We start from the raw sequence: 21,697 nt of genomic DNA, 5'->3' as shown, positions 1-21,697 counted from the left end.
TTGTAAATACATATAAACACAAAGGATACTACAAGAAATCAGTCTTTTAGAGACCGAATATTCAGTCGCTATATCACAAAAATCGGTCACTAACGGAGTTTGTGACCGAATTAGTGACCAAAATTAACGGTGGTTAATATGCTAGTCGCTAATCCTTTGTGACCTTAACAGCGACCGAATATCAGTGACCGAATATGAGACAGAAATTAGACACCGATAGAAACCTATATAGAGCTCAAGAGTTCAGAGACAGATTTTGTGACTGGATTTAGCGACCAAATTAGAGACTTGTATTAGAGACTGGTTTTGTCACCAATTTTTGTGACTGCGTTAGTGACCGATTTATCAAGTTATAAAAAATCAGACACTGAATCAGTCTCTAACTTATGTTGAGCCAAAAAAAAAATGCAGCCTGTCAAAATATGATTTTACGTCTAAATTTATATCAATATGATACATAACAAAATATACATTTGTGTATCAAACTCTACAAACAGTATATACAATTAGATAAGACTTAGCCTATCGTATATTTGTATTACACAAACTTGAGAAACTAACTTGATCAATAAATAAAGAAGAAAAGCCAAAACCATGAACCGCATATTCTTAAATGGTTGGAACGCATGAATCCCCCCATATTATTACTTGCATCCATAACTCCAATGTTATTCTTGATCACAACCTGCTAATATCAACAAACATAACATCATAATATAACACTCAAGATACTTAGTATATATATATGAAAGACACAATATAACATACAAACACAAATAAGGTTGATTTGCATCATAATAAAAACCATGATGATAATTCTAAGTCAATTCTTTCTTTTCCCATCCTTACTATCATCAGCCACAAATAAGGTTTAAATTGAAGGTCTCTGGTATATGGCTTGGGTTGAAATTTTAAGAAAACAATTAATATCATTGTTAGTCTCAGATGCTCAATTACAAGGACTATGCCCCGTATAGCCTACATTGAACTACATAAAAATATTAGTTTCAAATGCTCCCAAACAGAATAAATTATTAGAAAGAATCACATTAATTTTAGGCAAAATCAATAAGCAATGAACTATATTAAATAATATTAGTACATAATGCTCCAATCTTCTATCAACCCAAGTGTCCTCCTTGCAATGAATGTGAGTGCAAAAAAACAATTACAAAGGATTTGGTTGAGTGTCATTATGTTTTGTCCAACCAAATAAAGATTGTAAATTAAAAACATGTTAACATGTAATATTTTGTCTTGTATTTGATCTATTCAAGAAAACTCAACATTAACAAAGAAAGAGAAAAGGTTAAAATAAAGAAAAACTAAGGTATCTTTACCATATATATGAACAATTCATTAACACACCTTCTATTTGTTTGTAAAATAGCTAATAAATTGGCTAAATCTTTCACTCATTCAAAGGTTACTGCCAGGGTTTTTTTTATGGAATAACAAATGCTATATTGAAAGAAAGACTAATTCATTAAAATGGCTACATGGTATAACAAGGTTACTATCCACAATTGAAACTAGTGACACATTTGAACTGACAAAAACTAGTAAAACACATTGAACGAAAAAAAACCAGTACACACATTGAATCAATAAAAAACCAGTGCACACAAAATACAAGGCCTGCAAAATAGAACAGTTTCACAAAGATGAAAAGTATGTAAAAACTTAGCAGAGAAAGAAGAAAAACAAAACAAAAAAACTATAAAATCTGCCTCAAAACTCGAATAAAAAGGCCCGAAATAATGTTTAGCTTATTACCTAGTTCAACAATTAATAGATGGGAGGGTGAGCGAATGAGTCGTTGTTAGCCTTTTCCAATGGTCCGCTCCTCGTGGTAACAGAGGAGGGAATCAGATAGGAGGATGAGCTGAATGAATGAAATGACCTACAAAAGTACAATACACACATCAGAATTAAACAATACACACATGATTCAAATAACAATAACTTCAGTATCTTCATGTTTGCTTCAATTCACTTCACAAAAACACACTTTAACAGTGTTAACAACCAAAGAGTTTCAGTAGAATTACAAAAGAGATCACTACTCTATTTCATGAGCTAACATAGTTACTTTTCTTTACTGTACAAATTAAACAAAGAGATTAATTCATTGTTCTGCACCTCTTCTTCAATCATTTTAAACACTAAAAAGTTTTAAGTAGAATTATAGAAGAGTTCATTACTCAATGGTCGAGTTTCTACATTAAAATGTCTATGCCTCTGCATCATTATAACATAATACAAACATTTGTTCAGCTTTGAGAATGAAAAGATTATAATTCAAAGCAACAATATCAAAAGTTGTAACTCCTATATTATACATTGGTTATCTCGTGGCCTACATAAATGATCAAATTTAAAAGACTTATTGGAAGACTCCAAGAAAATGACTTGAAGCTCCTTTTTAAGAGTGGATTCAAAATTAACAGCATATGTAAACTTGTTTGCCTTTTCACTTTCAATTAAAGTTTTACAATTGAGAATCATTTTATTTAGGTTTTCTATGAGAACCATACCAACAAGCTGAATAGAGTTCAAAATATCAAGGCTCGGTGAGGACTCGGCCGTGGTTTATTGAAAATTAAAAAACAATAACATAGAATAAAGTGGAGTTATGATTCATTCACCTAAACTTTGGTACTGAGATCAAAGACTTTCTTCAAAATTGGAGATCTATGACCCAGATCTGATGAATTCACATTCATACCATTAAAAATGATTGATTCAAAAAAAAATTAAAAAAAAAATTCTGGACTTTAAATACCAAACACACAACACTGAAAAGTCGCAAACACACAACACCTTAAAACGTTACTTCCAAACTAGATTATAGATAATTGATTTAGGGAATACTTTATATCCAAATCATTAACCATTCTAATTATATAGATGAATTTAATAGAACATTCTAAAAACATAGATAAGTAACATATCATTCTAACAACATAGATAATTAACAGAATATTCAAGAAAACATAGATAGGAAGCGAACCTATCATTATGTCTCCAAATTCCAAGGAAACAGCAACCTTAGCCATATCCCTCCTTGAAGCAAACTCCATGACAGATTTCCTCAAATACTCATCATCAAATTTTTACCTTAGATCTGTGAGACATTAAAAAGATTTCCTCTAATTCTGAACCTTTTAAATCAAGAACGTTTTGGGAAATTACCTGAGTACAGATTCATATTGTATATGAGAAACAGAACCAGATATTGATTTGTATGGCCGTGAATCATGGTGGAGAAAAGGAATCGATAGAAAATTCATGGTGGAAAGGATATGGGTTTTTTGTTGATTTAGGGTTACGATTCTGAATGGTGAAGGTTCTGAGTGAGAGTTCTAAGTTCTTTGAGTTCAGAATCAAGAAGATTTGAGAAAGAATTGGAAAGGTTCTCAGTGAGGGTTTAGATCTGTGAGTTTTGTTTCCTGAAAATTTAGGGGGATGTATTAGATTAGGATTCTATGGGATTTTAAAAGACTTTTTAATTATGAAAAAGTCTTGTGGTATTCAATCAAGACTTTTTGCAACTTAAAAAAGTCTTGTGGTATTCAATCAAGACTCTTTGTCATTTTAAAAAAGTCTTGAGGTATTCAATCAAGACTTTTCATCACTTAAAAAAAGTCTCATGGTATTCAAAATCATTCAAATTTCGAAGGATTGTTTAATAAATTGGATTTTGATGGATTTTGTGGAATTTTGTAGTGTAATTTTAACAAGAAAAAGTCTTTTATGAAAAGATGAGATTTCTTGGGATTGTTTTTCATTTAAAAGTTACTATCTCTTTCTTCTCCCTTCTCTCTCTCCCCTCCCCCCTCTCTCCTTTCTCTCTTCGTCTCTCTATCTCTCCATTCTCTCTCTCTCTCTCTCTCCCTCCTCTCTTCTCTCTCTCTCACCTCTCTTAGAAAAACTCAAACGACTTCTCTAATTTCAAACACAAAATGAGGGCTGACACAATATTTTTTTTTTTGAAAGATTTGTAAGAGCTGTCATAATTTTAAATATGTACAATTGAATTTTGTGGGAATAACATTTTTAACAAATAAAAAATGTGTATGGAGAATAATGTGTTAAGAGTGTTTTTTAGTCCCTTAAAATCTTATAAAATCCATAAAATCCTTAAAATTTTAAAATCAATAGTAAAAGAATTTTTTATTGGTTTTATTTTTCTTTATTCAAACGCTAGAATTTATTTGTTCATTATTTTTATCATTCACACTTGTAAGTTTGTTCTTTTTTTCCCTAAAATTCATTGAATCCTTTAAAATTTTAAAATCCCATAAAATCCTTTGAAATCCTTAAAAGTCAATGTGATAAATCCATTAAAATCTTGAGTGTATAAAGTCTTTTACATAAAAAGTCTTTTAAAATCTCACAGAATCAATATAATCTCACACAGTCTTTTAAAATCTTAAAGACTTTTTTTATTAAAATAGTCTTTTAAAATTCTAATCCAATACACCCAGAATAGGATGAAATTGTGAGTGAGAAAAGTTTAATTTTATTATTTAATAAAGCTGCAAAAAAGAATAAAATAAAAGTATAGATTTTGGAATTACCAAACCCATTAGTGACTGATTTATCCATCACCAAATCGGTCTCTAAAATAATTTGCGACTAATTTAGTGACTCAAGAAAATTTGGTTATAAAACAAAATATTCAGTCTCTGATTCGGTCTTAACAGTGACTAAATTATTTGGGTCGCTAAATCAGTCACTGATGGCGTGTTTTCTAGTAGTGAATTCAGTAATAGTTTTATGTTTAAAAAATGCGGTAATTCTTAATGTTTGAGGTAAGAAAATTACTTGGCGATCTATCAAACAAAGTATGCGCATTGATCAAAGCCACTCAAGTCCAAAAAAAGTTACAATATCATTCAGAATAAGGAAGTAGTTTCTTCTGGTGAAAAAATAATACAATCAACAAAATAACCGGCAACAAAGCTTATAAGAAGTCGAATACTGCCAGCAGGAGAGCCCTTTCTGAATGATAAGGAACACAAAACAAACGATCCATACTTTCAGACCTCTTCTCCTCTAATTCTGATGATCCATATTTTCCCATCCATCATCCAATTTAACAAGATTTGTTGTTCTCTTGATCCATCTGCTTTACCACATTGATATTCACCTTTTTCAACAAATCGAATTTGCCAGATGTTGTCATCTTATGAAAGGTCTATTAATGATGAGGTTGAGGAAGATCTGCACTTTCATGACAAAGTGGTATACCATGGATTTAAGTATAGCCAAGTTAGCTATGATAGCTTGATGAATGGGTTATTTATAACAGGACACACACGAGCTGCTCTCATGTCTGTCCCATTTTACATAATCCATTGATAAAGATTACTAAAAGTCAATTCAGATCACAACATTTAGTTGAATCATAGTAAAGATCTAGACACACACGAGCTACCCTCATGTCAACTTTAGCATACATATATACTGTCTAGGTTATATGAGTCATCGAGGAGGAGCACACTCCCAGTCCCAAGTGAATACCACCAGACCAACCAAAGTGGGTTAATTTTTTATTTTATTTTACTCTGGTCGACGTATTAGTGTCTTTGTCATGTATGCACTTTCATAAGTTCCCAAACCACACATTGAGGTAAGCCTCGTGAACAAGGATACTTCTATTTCACTTTATATATTGTATATTTAACTGCTCTTACCAATATTTCATTTGAAATATAAGCTCGTAAGAGATGAGATTCCATTTAACTTTTTTCAATGTTCCCAACGATCTGTTTATTCCATGTATGTTTAAGCCTTGTCTAATTCTTTCATCATTATCTGATTTGAAATATAAGATTCATTGTTTAGTGCTTATACAGCTCATGATTATCTGTTTCAAATGGTGTTTGTTTTAAGTAGGCAACAATTGTATGCTTGGTATTCCGGTTTGTAATCTCATGAGCTTCCTCTCCCCTTTAACATGGCGAGTTGGGACTGACCTCCCAGCTTTCCATTTGGCTTGTTGGCTCGTCTTGGGGCCTGTAGTGCCGTCCGAGGCATTTTTTTCTCGCAATGTTTTCCAACCTAAAAACCCCTAAACATCATCTAATCAATGCACATTACATCGAACGATTCTTGAAAATGAAAATCATGGATAATCTTAACATATACAATGAGAATGGCTTATGAGAGTTTATACACGAACATGATCGGGTAGCAATAAACCTAAGCATGTGAACTCTAGAACCTCGACTTAGGTAGTCGAGAATATGTAAGATAGCACGCCTCTAAAGGGTATTATGAATATGATATGTATATGACCATGTTTATGTATGATATGTCGTGTCTCTTGTGATCCATGTCAGAGGGATTTCAAGGGGTTCACATCAGGGGAACGGGACATGCTCCGCAAGGTAGGCCCGGACGACATTAAGAGGAGTCTGATGTATCTTAGCTAGGAATTCATCGGTCATGTAAGGGATTGTACTCGGGGTTACTCCACCCGATACACTCCGTAAAATCAACTCAGATAATTGTTGGATACACCATGCACTACTACAAATTTGGGAAAATATAGCGCCTCATAAATAGCGCTTTTAACACTAAAGCGCTATAAATTAAAACACGGAGGTCTTAGCTAGCGCTTTTTTGAAAAAGCTCTATCTATCATTTTAAGTATATATAGCGCTTTGTATTGAAAGCGTCAGTATAGGTTAAATAAAAATAACAGTTATTTAAATAAAAAATATGATTAATCGTATATGGCACTTTTTATGAAAAGCGCTATATATAAATCAACCTTAAATAGCGTTTATAGGTTAAAAAAAGTGCGATTGTATGCTTGAGAAAGATAGCGCTTATAGGTTAAAAAAAGCGCCATTTTATTAACTGATTTAATGTACATTAACTAACAGGTCCCCTGTTCGATCCCCTGCATAGCATATTTCAAATATTTTTTGAATTTTTATGAAAAATGGATTGCATCTTTCAAACAAAAAATGAAAAATGGATTGCAGTAACAAAGCACACCTTTTTTTTAAAAAAAAAAATTGGTACAAACCTTTTTTAATTCTTTTATCATATATATAACAAACTAAATCTAAACTTTTAAAAAAAAAAAACAAATCTAAACTTTTTTCCCAAAAAACAAATCCAAACTAAAAAAAACAAATCAAATGTCCTGGTCCCACTAAATCCTACTTTTCCATAAATCCTACTTTGCAGGTTGCGTTTTTTGTTTTTTTATTTATATTTGAAAAAAAATGCTTTATACACTAACAACAAAGCGTAACTTCTTTTTGTTATATACTCAAAAGTAAAAAAGAATCCCAATTTTAATGGAAATCCCTATTTTAATGCATCCTAAAGATAAAATAAAAACTATAACATAATTTTCATGAAGTTTGCGTTTTTTGTTTTTTATTTATATTTGAAAAGAAATGCTTTTTTTTTTGTTACACAAAAAAAAACGCTTTATACACTAACAACAAAACGTAACTTCTTTTTGTTATATACTCAAAAGTAACAAAGAATCCCAATTTTAATGGAAATCCCTATTTTAATGCATCCTAAAGATAAAATAAAAACTATAACATAATTTTCATTAAACGTATTTTTTAAATCAATTAATAACATAACCCAAAACTACTTTACTCAAAACTTTCATTAGATCGTGTGCAGGCAATTCAGTCCAAAACCACCACCTCTATCGATTCATTCATCACCAACCACCTATATCTATCAATTCATTCATCACCATCACTCGACTCCTTCGATCTATTCCAAAACCATAACCGTCTCTTTTGATTCATTCCAGAACAACCACCTCTATCTCACTCTTAATTGCGGTGCATCATATCGTCGCTGACGTCATCCGGTTACATCTTTTTCAATACTCAATTCTTCATCTCAGGTACCATCTTCATTCTTTCCTTACCTCAATTTAACTCAAATATTCTTTAATTTTTTCATATTTTCATCTGGATATTTTAGGTTTTCAAGGTTCAAACTAAATTTAAGACTGCACTGTTAGTGATTAGGATGAATTTGACAATCGAAAATTCAAAATTTTTGTTTGATGAATAATTATCCATCCATCGTGACTTCTACATGGCATACCAAATAAACTAACTTATACAATTACTTATTATTTTATTTTTTGTAGTGTCCTCGCCAAGAAAATGGTATAGATGTCGGGTACTTTGTGATGAGGTTTATGAAAGATATTCTCATTTCAAAACTGAATGAGATTCCAAAGTTGGTATGTTTTTTTTTATATTAAAGTATAATATCTATGTATAATTAAGTTTAGTAAGTAACATGGTTATTTTTAATGTTATAATATATACAGTACATTGATGGTTTCTAATAGAAATCTAAGAAGAATGGTGTCGGTTCATGATCAGCCTAAAAGTTATATGATTTTTTTTTTATAATAAGGTGAGTTTAATGTTTCTAAATATATTTGCTAGAAGTGGTAGTTGTTTTAATTTATAATCTTGCTTTAATTTGTACTCATGATCAGTAGTACTTTGAATTTATCTCTAATATAATATAGCGTTATTGCTTAATGGCGTTTTCTGGTATATATTCAGGTGGAGGAGAGTGAACGAAATTTGGAAATGAATGATGATTTGCATGCTTGTTTTGGATAAAAATGTTGAGAAGACCAAGAAGATAGATGAAGACTGCATGATACCATAGAAGATTTTGATCTTTATGTCAACTAATTAGTTGTAACTCTTAGAGATATCCATGTTACCATATTAGAGGCTAAACATTTCTGACTTTTATGCTATATATATACATACATTTTTTATGATATGGTTATGTTTTATTTGATAAATAATAGTCTCAATTATAATGTGCCTAAATTATATACATTTCCCTTTAAATTTCAGACTTTATATATATATATATATATATATATATATATATATATATATTACTTTAAATTAATAAAAAAACACTATCTTGATCAAAAAAAAATAAAAAAAACGCTATCTGGAAAGGAATTTTTTTTTGACAAAAATAAAATAAAATAAATGCTTTTCCTAGCGCTTTTTAAACAAAAACACTGTTTTTAAACTTGTCTTAGATGACGTTTATTTTTGAAAGCGCTATCTAAGGAGAACCTTTGCTAGCACTTTTTGACATAAAGCGCTATATAAACCCTGCTATAGCTAGCGCTTTATACGGAAAAAAAGCGCTATATTACCTTTACCATCGCCATTTACAATAGCGCTTCAAAAGCGCTACCTAAAGCCAAAAAAAAGCGCTATATAAGCCCATTTTTGTAGTAGTGATGATATGCTATGTTTATGACAAGAAATGACATGATATACGACATGATACAAGTTTAGCTACAAGTGACGACGGTTTAGGCTTGCACAATCGTCTTAGGTATGAATGAGTTGACTCACGTACAATCAACCATTCGGTTGTGTTGTAGACACGTGGTAACCGTAGGTTTCCCCGAGGTTACCTCTAGCCTAGGACTTAGGTAGAACTCACCGAGACTTTATGTCTCAACCCATCCCTTCATTTGTTAACGTTCATAGGTTGCTCGAGGCAAAGGTAAGGAGAAGGCTTCGGATTGATCGTGCTTTGTTGGATTTAGCTCTTATGACCCTTAGTTGATGTTATGTTATGTATATATATATATATATGTGTGTGTGTGTGTGTTGTAATCAACCTTGTCGTACTTGTTTCATTCGACTTACCATGTATAAATAATGTAATATATGTGACTTGAGACGACTTATGTATCTGAATCTCAACTTATTTTGCTTTCGTATTGTATTATTAATGTATCCAGTATCAGTTATAACGCACATGTTAAATATTCTAGACACGTTTAATATGGGCGTTACAATGTTCTTCGTATAGACGGACCAATTCGATCACCCTACATAACAAAGATAGGAAGGAAAAATAAAAATTTCATACCCTATCATTTTGTACGGAAAAAACAAGAAAATTTCCCCACTCATTCCTCCGATCATCTGAACAGTTTGGAGCAGGTGCTACCAAAAAATAAGACGATCCGGAAATATCACATGTATTTCTCTTATCAAATGAATCTGTATTTAAATCTCTGGGCCTGCAAAAAATAAATAGAAATAGATTAACATGTTTATTAGTAAATAGATCACCCAAAAGAAATTATTTGAATAATTTTAAAATACAGGTAAAAACATAATAATCCTTACAATTTAGTTAGTGGGCTGGTGCACTTTATGTGGCATATCAATGTGGAGCCTTTTTAACGCTAATGACATTGTTGATCTGCTGGTGTGAGTGGCTGGTAAGATCACGCAAATGTAATAAAATAAAATAACTTTTTTCGATGGAAATTAGATATCTTATTTTAGGCTCCTGTAATCTCAATCTGAGACTACGAATAACGAGAGATTGTTTTGGAACGAACAGAAACTCATGTACTTGGAGGCGAGAAAATGAAAGTGAAAGACTATACATGTATGTATATTATGTGCTTAGTTGGTGTTTTTCTGTCTCATTTCTTTTTCGAAAAGACTTAACATTTGACAATGGTGGAAAATTAGAAAGATTTGACAATTCTTTGTATTTCTTTAAGTTTTAAAATCAGAGGTATTGATTTATAAAATTGGCAAAGTAAAACCATAAAAGCCAACAATTTAATAAAAAAGCCAAAGAAGGTAAACTTGATATATGGTGGGAGTTTAGATCATAGTATGCAACTTAGGATAATGTGGATTCTGTTAAAGAAATCTAGGACATGATGCTTTAACATTATAGATCAATAAGTTAGAAAGCAAATAAATTATTAGTTTCAAAGATCAATAACAGGATGCCTAATGTAGAAAGCAAACTAAAAGATGGAGTAAAGAGTCATTAACCAATGCCTAATGACTTACAGAGTTCACTCAGTATGTGTGTTTGGCCACTTGTGTGTTTGTTCCATGTTAAAGGTGGAATCCGATAGATTGTGCGTTAGGATAAAAGGATCGTTGGTTTCTAGCATGCTGTGTTTTGGCATGAGCTTTTTGTTGTCTTCTGTCCAATTTCCAGCTAGCCTCTTTGGCCTCCCACAAGATAAAGCCATGTCAATAATTCCTGAAATAAAAGATTTTATTATCTTAGGATTGCAACAAATAGTCAGAGGATAATTACCTGATCGAGGTAATAAGTACAAATTCTCACCTGATCGAGGTGAAAGCTCTTGGAGGGAGAATAACAATTCAGAGTGCTGCAGCGGTAAGAACAACTTCACTGGTAGTTTCTAACCGTTGGATCAACCACTCAAGGTTTATTTCAAAAAATCAATCTTCCTCTCATAAAAATAATGAGGACTTTGTTGTCGCATTCATCTTTATTATTACTTCTTTTGCTGCAGTAAAGTAGTATATTCTATTTAAAACACAGAAAATACCAAACTGTATATTCTTTTAAGCCAAGATTAGTTTAAATTATATTAAAATATATTAAAAATACCAAAAAAAAAAACAGAAGAATGGTTAAAAGGTATCGTTTGATCCATATTGCCGATCCTACTTGATGGAAAAAACAAATGGTTGTTGTTTTATGTTCATACTTAAAGAATGACACCTATTTACTTCAATTTGACGGCTTTCCCAATATTATTTCAACACTGCGACATAACTTATATAGACGAATCTTTTTGTTACCTGCATGCAAATAGTTAATGATATTAATAATAATAATCCACATTTATTTTATAATAGATCAATGGTTATATAAAAAGCTTATTGACCCAAGTGTGAAGATTTCTACATTTATTCTAGACCTAGTAGAAGAAGTGAACATGAACAAGTTCTGCTGCTCTAACTGTCAACCATTTCAGAGCAGAATCCATACCACTACTGCCACTCTTGGAATACAGGTACCTATAACAAGTATACAAAGTTTGAAACAATTAAAATGTCAAGGCCCATATAACACCAAAACCACCACTCTGCTACCATTACATTACAAAGAGGTGTGAAATAAAGATATCAAAGTCCATTAAATTTGTTGATAATTCGTATGACAATTATAACACAGCCTATACTATAGTTAAAGATCTTCCAGTAAAATCTATATTTGTCATTATCTTTTGACGTCATGAACAACTCAGAAATCTGCAAAATACAAAAAGGAAAAATTAATTCATCAATACAAAGAAAATGTTGTTACTACACCCTACATTGTCAAGATTCAACCATAATCTTGAAAATGTCGGTTGTAGCAACATTTTCTCTATTTTGATGAACTGACTTTTCCTTATTTTATTTTGCAGATCATTGAGTTATTCATAATGCCAAAAAAAGATCACAAATAAAATTTACAGGAAGATATACCATTAAAGTTTCCGAAACATTATAATTATCATGCGAATTTTCAACTGTCCTTGCATCTCAATTCAATTTTAGGTCAAGATAGTTTGTAGTCCACTGGTTCACAATTTTAATCTTGATTCTAAACACAAGACTCTCATTATTTAGTTATTGTGTGCATGTCTAAGAGCACCACAACTAAATAATCAATTGAGTATATATGAAACCAAGTGTGTATTTCTCTTTGAAAAAAGATAATAAACTTACACTTCAGTTCAAAATATATTAGCTGCAAAATATTCCACATAGATTCAAATAGTAAATCAGTAACATAAAGTCTCATATGATCAAATTAACGAGTATCAAACCAAAGTAGATCAATTTAATGATTAAATCTGTTATGGACCGACTCAGGACAATCAAGAAACCCTTCTGGCTCAAGGATTTCATTACTAAGTAGTGTTTGTTATTTGGGCCTCCTTTTCTTTTTTGGGCTTAGTTATTTTTGTTTCCCCTAAAGTCACTTGATGACTAAGTAAGGACAGTTCTGTAATTTCAGTTTCTATCTCTGCACTATATATATGGGCTTGTAGCCAAACCCTAGACTATGGAGAATCTGAAATGATATTTTACTTGTTCTTATCTTTTTTGTGAAAACTTAGCAGAATTTACAGCCTTCTTTTAATTTATCAGTCTTAGGAATAGAAATCTCTATCAATTGGTGCTTTCATTTATCACTTCAATGCCTCCCAAACCTGCAAATAAAGATCTGGATGAAGTCAATTTGCAGCTGGGTGCTTTACAATCACAGATTGAAAATCAACAGATTATGCAAGATACCAGGCATGAGTCGCTGCAAACCGCTATGGCAGCTGGGCAAGAGTCTCTCACCACCATGATGAATGGCTTAAAGGAACAAATTGCTGCTATCAGCTTGCAATCGCAGCAGAACCACGCGTCTTCCTCAGGTAATACTCCTCCACCTAGATCCCTAGGATTGGAACACTCACACATGGTTTCGACAACATTTGTCTCACCCACCATGCCACACACACCAGATCTGACCTATGGCCGATCCACACCACACACCACAGCTTCACACATAACAGCACCATACATACCACTCCCAAGGCTAACCCATTCTCCAAATTTCAATATCTACAACCCATCCCTTCAATACATGAGCCAAACCCAGCCCTTTACATCACCTCTCTACTCTACGTCATTCCAAACTAACCCAACTATCCCATATTTTAACAATTCACAAAATTACAATCCAACCGGTTTTACCCCATATCCATCCCACACCATCGCCGCGCAAAACCCCTCAACCCAACAACGAAAACCGAAGCTAGATTTGCTTGTTTTTGATGGAACTGAACCACTTGATTGGTTATTTCAAGCCGAACAGTTTTTTCAATTTTATCAAATACCAGCTGACCAAAAACTTTCATTGGTGAGTTTTTATATGAAAGGGGAAGCTCTAAGTTGGTATAAATGGATGTATGATAACAAACAGCTCACAGATTGGCCCGCCTTTACCAGACACCTAGAACTACGTTTTGGTCCTTCAACCTACGAAAACCACCAGGCTGAGTTGTTTAAGATACGCCAACAGGGCAGTGTTGCCGATTACCGGGCCAAATTCAAAAAACTGTGTAACCGCGTTTTAGGGCTTTCAGCTGAAGCCATTCTAAATTGCTACATTTCGGGCCTGATTCCGGAAATCCGAAATGAGATGGCTGTCCTAAAACCTACCATAATCTCCCAAGCCATTGGTTTATCCAAACTACTTGAAGCCAAACAAAAAGAGTCAAAGCCCAAATATTTTAAGAACTTCACACCAAATACCACCACCCCTACACCCTCTCGTACCACTACAAACCCTCCCACCCTACCACAAAAGCCCAGCCCTACATCTCTTCCACTACCCCAACCACCCACACCCACTAATTTACCCATCAAACGAATATCAGCAAGCCAAATGCAAGAGAGACGCACTCAGGGACTTTGCTACAATTGCGATGAGAATTACATCGCTGGACACAAATGTGCTGTTGGCAAATTTTTGTTGCTGTTAGATGATGAGCTGGAGGACACTACTAATGACGACACAACTGACGACCCAGAATTGCCAACGGAGGAACTCTACTTTCACCTATCCCCACAAGCTCTACATGGAAAACCATCGCCAAAAATACTTCGTTTTAAAGGAATGATAGGCGAACTGTGTGTCACAGTGCTTATCGACACCGGGTGCAACCGCAACATTTTACAACCACGAATTTCCAACCACCTAAAGCTGCAAACAGCCCCCTGCCCAAATTTTTCAGTAATGGTGGGAAACGGCTCCCATATCCATTGTTCCAAGATGTGTCCAAAGGTTCCCCTCATTCTACAAAACCAGTGTTTTACAATTCCATTCTATCTCCGATCAATCCAAGGGGCAGATGCTGTCCTTGGCTTGGAATGGCTAGAAACGTTGGGCCCTATACAAGCTGATTTTTCTACCCGTACAATCACTATTACCCACAACAATTCCCCCCTTACACTACAGGCTGAGACCTCTAACACACCCTCAAACACTACTTTCCACCAGTTTTTTCAATTACTCCACACAGACTCTATTTCCTCAATGCACCTCCTAACCATACAAGAAATTGATCCCACACCCACCCAACCCAAACCACAACCTTGGCCACCCGAAATACAATCTCTTTTGAATGATTATCCAGCAGTTTTCCAGGAACCACATGGCCTACACCCACCAAGACCTCAGGATCATCATATTCCCTTGTTACCCAACACCACCCCTGTTAATGTGAAACCTTACCGTTACCCTCATTCACAAAAAGAAGCAATGTCTAGCCTCATTCAGGACATGCTGAAAGAGGGCATAATTATGCCCAGCAACAGCCCTTTCTCTTCACCTGTGCTATTGGTACGAAAAAAAGATGGTACTTGGCGCTTTTGTGTTGATTATCGCGCCCTCAACGCTGTCACTATCAAGGATAGATTTCCTATTCCGACTATTGATGAGTTATTAGATGAACTGGGTTCTGCAACTGTTTTCACAAAAATTGATTTACGTTCAGGTTATCATCAGATTCGAGTTATCACAGAAGACACTCATAAAACAGCTTTTCGCACTTTTGATGGGCATTACGAATTTCTTGTTATGCCTTTTGGCTTATCTAATGCCCCATCTACATTTCAGTCCGCAATGAATGACATGTTACGACCCTACTTGCGGCGGTTTGTTTTAGTTTTCTTTGATGACATTCTAATTTTTAGCAAAATTTTTTCAGACCATTTAACTCATGTTCGCCTTGTTTTAGAATTACTGAATTCAAATCAATTTGTTGCGAAGTTATCTAAGTGTGTTTTTCCTGTTGATACTATTAACTATTTGGGTCATGTTATTTCCTCAAAGGGTGTCACACCAGATCCAGAGAAGATTCAAGCGGTCGTTGACTGGCCAGAACCTCGTTCACTCACGGCCCTTCGAGGATTTCTCGGTCTCACGGGGTTTTATCGGCGATTTATTCGCCATTACGCCACTCTCGCCGCTCCTCTCACCGATTTGTTACGTTCCACTAAATTTACATGGAGTACAGAGGCCACAGAGGCATTTACAGAATTAAAATCAAAAATTTCAGAGTTGCCACTTCTTGGACTGCCAGATTTCTCCAAGACCTTTGTTGTCGAAACAGATGCATCTTCAGTCGCTATTTGCGCCGTTTTACGACAAGACAGCCAGCCTCTAGCATTCTTCTGCAAAAAGATGTGTCCCGGGATGCAAGCTGCTTCCGTCTATGACCGTGAAATGTACGCAGTCACCGAAGCTGTCAAAAAATGGAGGCAATATCTTATTGGTCAACATTATCATATTTATACAGACCAAAGGAGTTTAAAGAATCTGCTGACCCAAAAGATCCAAACACCAGAACAGCAAAAATGGGCAACAAAACTACAAGGATTCAGTTTCGAGATTTTCTACAAACCTGGAAAGTCGAATCAAGTTGCCGATGCACTCAGCCGCAAGTTTGTCGACGAACCAACGCTACTTCTTGCCATATCATCTCCAGTACCAGCAGTTTTGAACAGGCTCCAGCAATATTATGAGTCAGACGAAGAAGGGAAAGAATTAGTTGTGAAGCTCTTAAGTGACACTCAATGCAATGACTTGTACAAATTCCACAATGGTTTACTTTATTTCAAAGAGCGGCTCTTTATGCCTGATCTCCCGGAACTCAGACAGGCTTTCCTTCGAGAATATCATTCTACTCCTACGAGCGGCCACTCTGGTACTCAGGCCACTCTAGCTCGGATCTCCTCTTCTTTCTACTGGCCTGGCGTCTCAAAGGACACCAAGTTATTTGTCAAGAAGTGCTCTACCTGCCAACAGAACAAATACATAACAAAAAAAAAGAGAGGGTTACTATAACCACTTCCTGTTCCGAATCAAGTATGGGAAGAGCTAACAATGGATTTTATAACTCATCTTCCAAACTCTTTTGGACATACAGCAATTTGGGTCATTTGTGATAGACTTACCAAGTTTGTTCATTTTCTAGCTCTTCCTACTAAGTATTCTGCCTCAGATCTTGCAACACGCTTTTCAGTAGAAATTTGCCGTTTGCATGGAATCCCAAAGTCCATCATATCTGACAGAGATCCAATATTTCTCAGTTCATTTTGGAAAGAATTATTCAAAGTACAAGGAACAACATTAAGGTACAGTACAGCTTACCACCCAGAAACTGACGGCCAAACAGAGGTCATGAATAGATGCTTGGAAGCTTATTTAAGATGTTTTGCCAGCGACCAACCCAAGCAGTGGTTCAAGTTCCTCCACCTCGCAGAATACTGGCACAACTCCACTTATCATTCCTCCATCCAAATGACACCTTTTCAAGCTCTGTATGGAAGAACACCACCAACTGCAGCTGATTATACGCCTGGCTCAACACAGATCGGATCCTTAGATGCCACTATGCAAAAACGACAGGAAATACTTAAGACTTTATAGAGTAACTTGAAACGAAACAGACAGCGCATGCAAGAACAAGCGAATAAAAACAGAGAGGACTGTACCTTTGCATGTGGTGACTGGGTTCTCCTTCATCTCCGACCATACCGTCAACAAACGGTGCAGAGAAGAACATCTCAAAAGTTGGCAAAACGTTACTTTGGGCCTTTCCAGATCCTCCGTCGTATTGGTGCGGTCGCATATGAGCTAGATCTACCTCCTTAGTCTCGGATCCATCCTGTTTTTCATGTATCTTTGCTAAGGAAATATCATGGTGATAATCCTCTTGGACACTACAAACCCCTACCAACAGACATCTCTTCCTTCATGTCTGAAGAAGGCGTTGCAAACAATAAGCAGGAAGAAGACAGAGAGTTTTTTAAGTTAAGAAAAAGGGAAGAGCAAGTTGATGCGGGAGAGAAGAAAATTTCTAAGTTGGGAGCATTCTCAGAGGAGAGTACAAAAACAAATCTAAGTCCCCCTCTGTCTCCAAATCCTAGTCTTAAATCTCCTTCAGTTTACAAAGGCCCATCTACACCATTGATTTCAAAAGGACCGTCGGATGGGAACTTAGGGAAGGAAAAACGTTCCAAAAGCACTTTTCCCATGACCTCATCAGTACATGGACCCCCTACAGCTGTACCCACTACACAACAATTAAATTCAATTAATTCTTCCAAAGGATCCGTTGAACAAGTCACATGGGCAACAGTCTCCTCACATCTCAATACACAATCTCAGCCACTCCTTTCTCAATCAAAAAATGTGCCCACACCTACCTCCAACCAAAAGGCAACAACTGTCCCACTACAGACCAAACCATTACCCAATGTTTTCCAACCCATCACTGCGTCACACACGCGTCCACACGCGCCCTCCAACCACTCTCCCACGCGTTCCCACGCGTCTGACCCTCCTTCCAGCCATGCTCCTTTGACTGCTGTCCCTACAAGCTATTGGGCCGGATCCCCTTCACAAAAACTGAACCTTGAGGACAAGGTTCCTCTTGGGCCCGGGAGTATTGTTATGGACCGACTCAGGACAATCAAGAAACCCTTCTGGCTCAAGGATTTCATTACTAAGTAGTGTTTGTTATTTGGGCCTCCTTTTCTTTTTTGGGCTTAGTTATTTTTGTTTTCCCTAAAGTCACTTGATGACTAAGTAAGGACAGTTCTGTAATTTCAGTTTCTATCTCTGCACTATATATATGGGCTTGTAGCCAAACCCTAGACTATGGAGAATCTGAAATGATATTTTACTTGTTCTTATATTTTTTGTGAAAACTTAGCAGAATTTACAGCCTTCTTTTAATTTATCAGTCTTAGGAATAGAAATCTCTATCAAAATCTCTTCTTAAAAAAAGTGTAATGATTAAATACAGTATTTCACAAATCCCAAAACTTTTAGTTAGATTCTCATGAAAACATGTTCCACCATCAATTCTCTTATGGTTGATTCTAGTTTTATATTGAGAGATTGTTGTGGATCTGGAATAAAAATAAACACAGGCGTCCCTAGAATTTTAGTCACAATAAAGATTAACAACTTGGTAAATAGTTTCCTTAAAAAAAAAAAAAAAACTTGTAAATAGTTTTTGTGGTATAATTAGTAATAGAATTCTTCTTCCAAAAAAAAAAATGGTCATGGAATTATCTCATATTCAAAAACAACATAAAATTATAAGCATCAAATAACTATTAATGAGAGCAAATATAAATAGAGAATAGATAAACTTATCGGTAGTAAAATTCTTGAATGCAAAATTGACCACGGATATAACTCGATCAGCATCTCTAACATCAATTCACAAGACCTCTAGAATAATATAGATTACAGAATAGCAGTGGTAGTACATAGTCACTATGCTAAGGAGCTGCCTTATATGTAACTGAGAGAGTATATTTGTATACTATGTGCAATGAATAGTGGAGGTCCAACATAAAAATAGGATTTGACTGCATGGGATTAGGGACTAAAGATAGGGATTGTCGAACAACCAACACACATGGGCATTTCTTAAGGATTAAGCTCGAGAAGAATAAGTCAAGAAAGAAGAGAAACCAAAAATTAAATAAAATTATTTTCAATTAATTTCCTTTTAGAATTCTTCAAGTGCATTATATTTGTACAGGTGCATTATAGGTTAGTAAGGTCATTATCATTTTGTTGGGCACCAAGATTTCTGAAAAGAATTCTTCAAGTGCATTATATTTTTTCAATAATACTTATTAGTTAAATTTAATATATTTTTTACTACAAATGAAAAGCTAACATAAAACATACCACACATTGCATTATATTTATGAAAGAAATATTAATTTGGTCCTTACGAATATTTATTTGGTCCTTAAGAATGTCAAAGATATACTTTTATTTTTTATTGAAAGAGTGTTTTTTTTATTTGTATGAAAACTAATTACAATGAATGGAAAAGGCAGAGGAAACATATTTGCAAGGGACTGGTGATGCACATATTGAGGAAGTGAGAGGATGGAATTGAGAGAGAGAAGTAGGTAACCTAAATTATTCCCTTGAAAATTTGTGATTATGCTTACGTTTTGTAAATTGACTTGTTCCATTGATTTAATATTTAAGACTTCTATTGCTTTTCTATATATACATACATATCACCCTTATACATTTATCGTCGCCACTCTTGTGATACAATAATGTCATTTGTAAAACAACCAATATCAGTATTGGCAACATACAGTGGATAAGCTATTTTTTTGCGAAAGTACCCCGCGTAAGAATGTAGCTTGTCCACTATATGTTGCCAATATTGATGGAAGCATACTAAAAGCATCTTCAAGGATAATTAATTAATTATATATTTGGATCTACATTCGTGACAAGTTGTAGGTAAATTTTGGTTTTGCAGTAAGTTTCAGTTAGGAAATGTAGTAGTTTAAGGAACGATTAGGAGGAATAAAAGCCATGTCATTGTCCTAAGAAAAGCTTGTTAGATGATCGTTAGTGAATTAATATATCTTAAATTAAGAGGAATAAAGGTTGTTGTGTGGATTAAGAGCTTAAATGTTTCACTCTGAATGAATGTCATTAACTAGGTTGAAGCATTTGGAATTCTCCGCACATGATTCTACTGCTGCAAAGACCATTGCCGCACCTCTCAATCTTTATCATGTTGCAGTGAAAAGGTAACTACTTGAAATGCATTTGTGTAATGTAATATGAGCATTTATCATGCGAGGATAGTGTAATTTACTCAAACTTTAATAATGGCATTGGTTCAAGTTTCTAAATGTATAAGTAATCATTGTTCAAATGAAAAGATTTAAATATCATTAGCAAAGATATATCTTGTAGTGCTTCTGAATAAACTTTTATGCATATTTGACATGTTGTCAAATATTTTAGGGACATGGAATGATCTCTTCTTTTGTCGTACACAAGACATGATGATATAAACAGAACTTGATCAGGTTCTTCTCCATGTTTTCGAATGAATTGTTATTTCAAAACAAGCACTAATCAGGAATGCAAATATCATTTAATTTAAGGAATCTTTCAATTGTAACAAGCACTAAACAGAAAATTTGTGCAACAACCAATAATGTTATAGGTTATCCAAATCTTTTGAAATTGAAAAATTGGCTTAAATATGTTTTTCGTCCCTGCAAATAGGGGTCGCTTAATATTTCGTCCCTGCAATCGCTAATCCTTTTTTTTTGCCCCTGCAAAGTTTAATCACTTAAAATTTCGTCCCTTGACCCAGTTAATTAATGCCATGTCATCTGATTACTGACGTGGCACTGTTAATCTGGTTTTCACTGTGATTCAGCAAATGGGCACGGGAATGGACAAAATTGCCACTCTTCATCTGAGACCAAGGAAAAATGACGAAAATGCCCTTCATTCCTTCATTGTTTTCATTTTCACACGAATTGAGATTTGTGGGTGACGAATTTCTAGGGTTTGAAAAGGGGAAAAACGCAATTGAAGATTGTTGTTGATGTATGATACGAATCGATCTCAATGAAGTGGTCTAGCTCGTATTCAATGGCGAATCCAGGGAATGTGTCAAACTCGAGTTCGAAGAACGCAGCGTCTGGAGAATCATCACGACGTTATACGGGTATGTGTTGTCGAAATGATGAACTATGTTTGTAGTTGTTGTATTTTATTGAATGTGTAACACCCATACCAGACGTATCTAGAATGTCTAACATGTGCGTTAGTTTAGTACTGAATACATTAGAAATTTACAACATAAAAACTTCGAATGAATATCGTATACAACAAATGCGTTCGTACAATAAGATTATAACTCAACTTTTCTAAGATATAATAAAGACATCCTTGAATATCCATATCCTGCTGCAGCTGGTACGAACGAACACTT

At 34.5% G+C, this 21,697-nt stretch overlaps 1 protein-coding gene and 2 long non-coding RNA genes across 4 annotated transcripts; 2 read left to right on the top strand and 1 right to left on the bottom strand.

The window, feature by feature from the left end:
* Positions 1 to 451: 451 nt before the first annotated feature.
* LOC146914922 (uncharacterized) lies at positions 452 to 3,445 on the bottom strand. The gene is made up of 3 exons (XR_015013194.1): positions 3,014 to 3,445; positions 1,777 to 1,903; positions 452 to 685 (listed from the first exon to the last, which is right to left on the bottom strand). It is a non-coding gene; the product is annotated as an uncharacterized LOC146914922 (long non-coding RNA).
* Positions 3,446 to 7,408: 3,963 nt separating this feature from the next.
* Positions 7,409 to 8,806, top strand: LOC146914921 (uncharacterized). 2 transcript variants are annotated; one of them, XR_015013192.1, is made up of 4 exons: positions 7,409 to 7,897; positions 8,150 to 8,245; positions 8,336 to 8,424; positions 8,580 to 8,806. It is a non-coding gene; the product is annotated as an uncharacterized LOC146914921 (long non-coding RNA). The 2 variants fall into 2 exon arrangements; XR_015013193.1 differs by lacking the exon at positions 8,336 to 8,424 and having other exon boundaries at positions 7,800 to 7,897.
* A 4,238-nt stretch (positions 8,807 to 13,044) lies between these two features.
* Positions 13,045 to 16,749, top strand: LOC146914920 (uncharacterized). Its single transcript, XM_085721175.1, has one exon. It carries the CDS (start codon positions 13,045 to 13,047, stop codon positions 16,747 to 16,749), a length of 3,705 nt encoding a protein of 1,234 aa, XP_085577301.1.
* The last annotated feature ends 4,948 nt before the right edge of the window (positions 16,750 to 21,697 follow it).

This window comes from Medicago sativa, chromosome 6, assembly GCF_051527215.1.
Source record: "Medicago sativa cultivar Bolivia chromosome 6, Bolivia_mono, whole genome shotgun sequence".
In the NCBI taxonomy this organism is placed as follows: Eukaryota; Viridiplantae; Streptophyta; class Magnoliopsida; order Fabales; family Fabaceae; genus Medicago; species Medicago sativa.
This window is presented reverse-complemented; position numbering and strand designations above follow the sequence as displayed.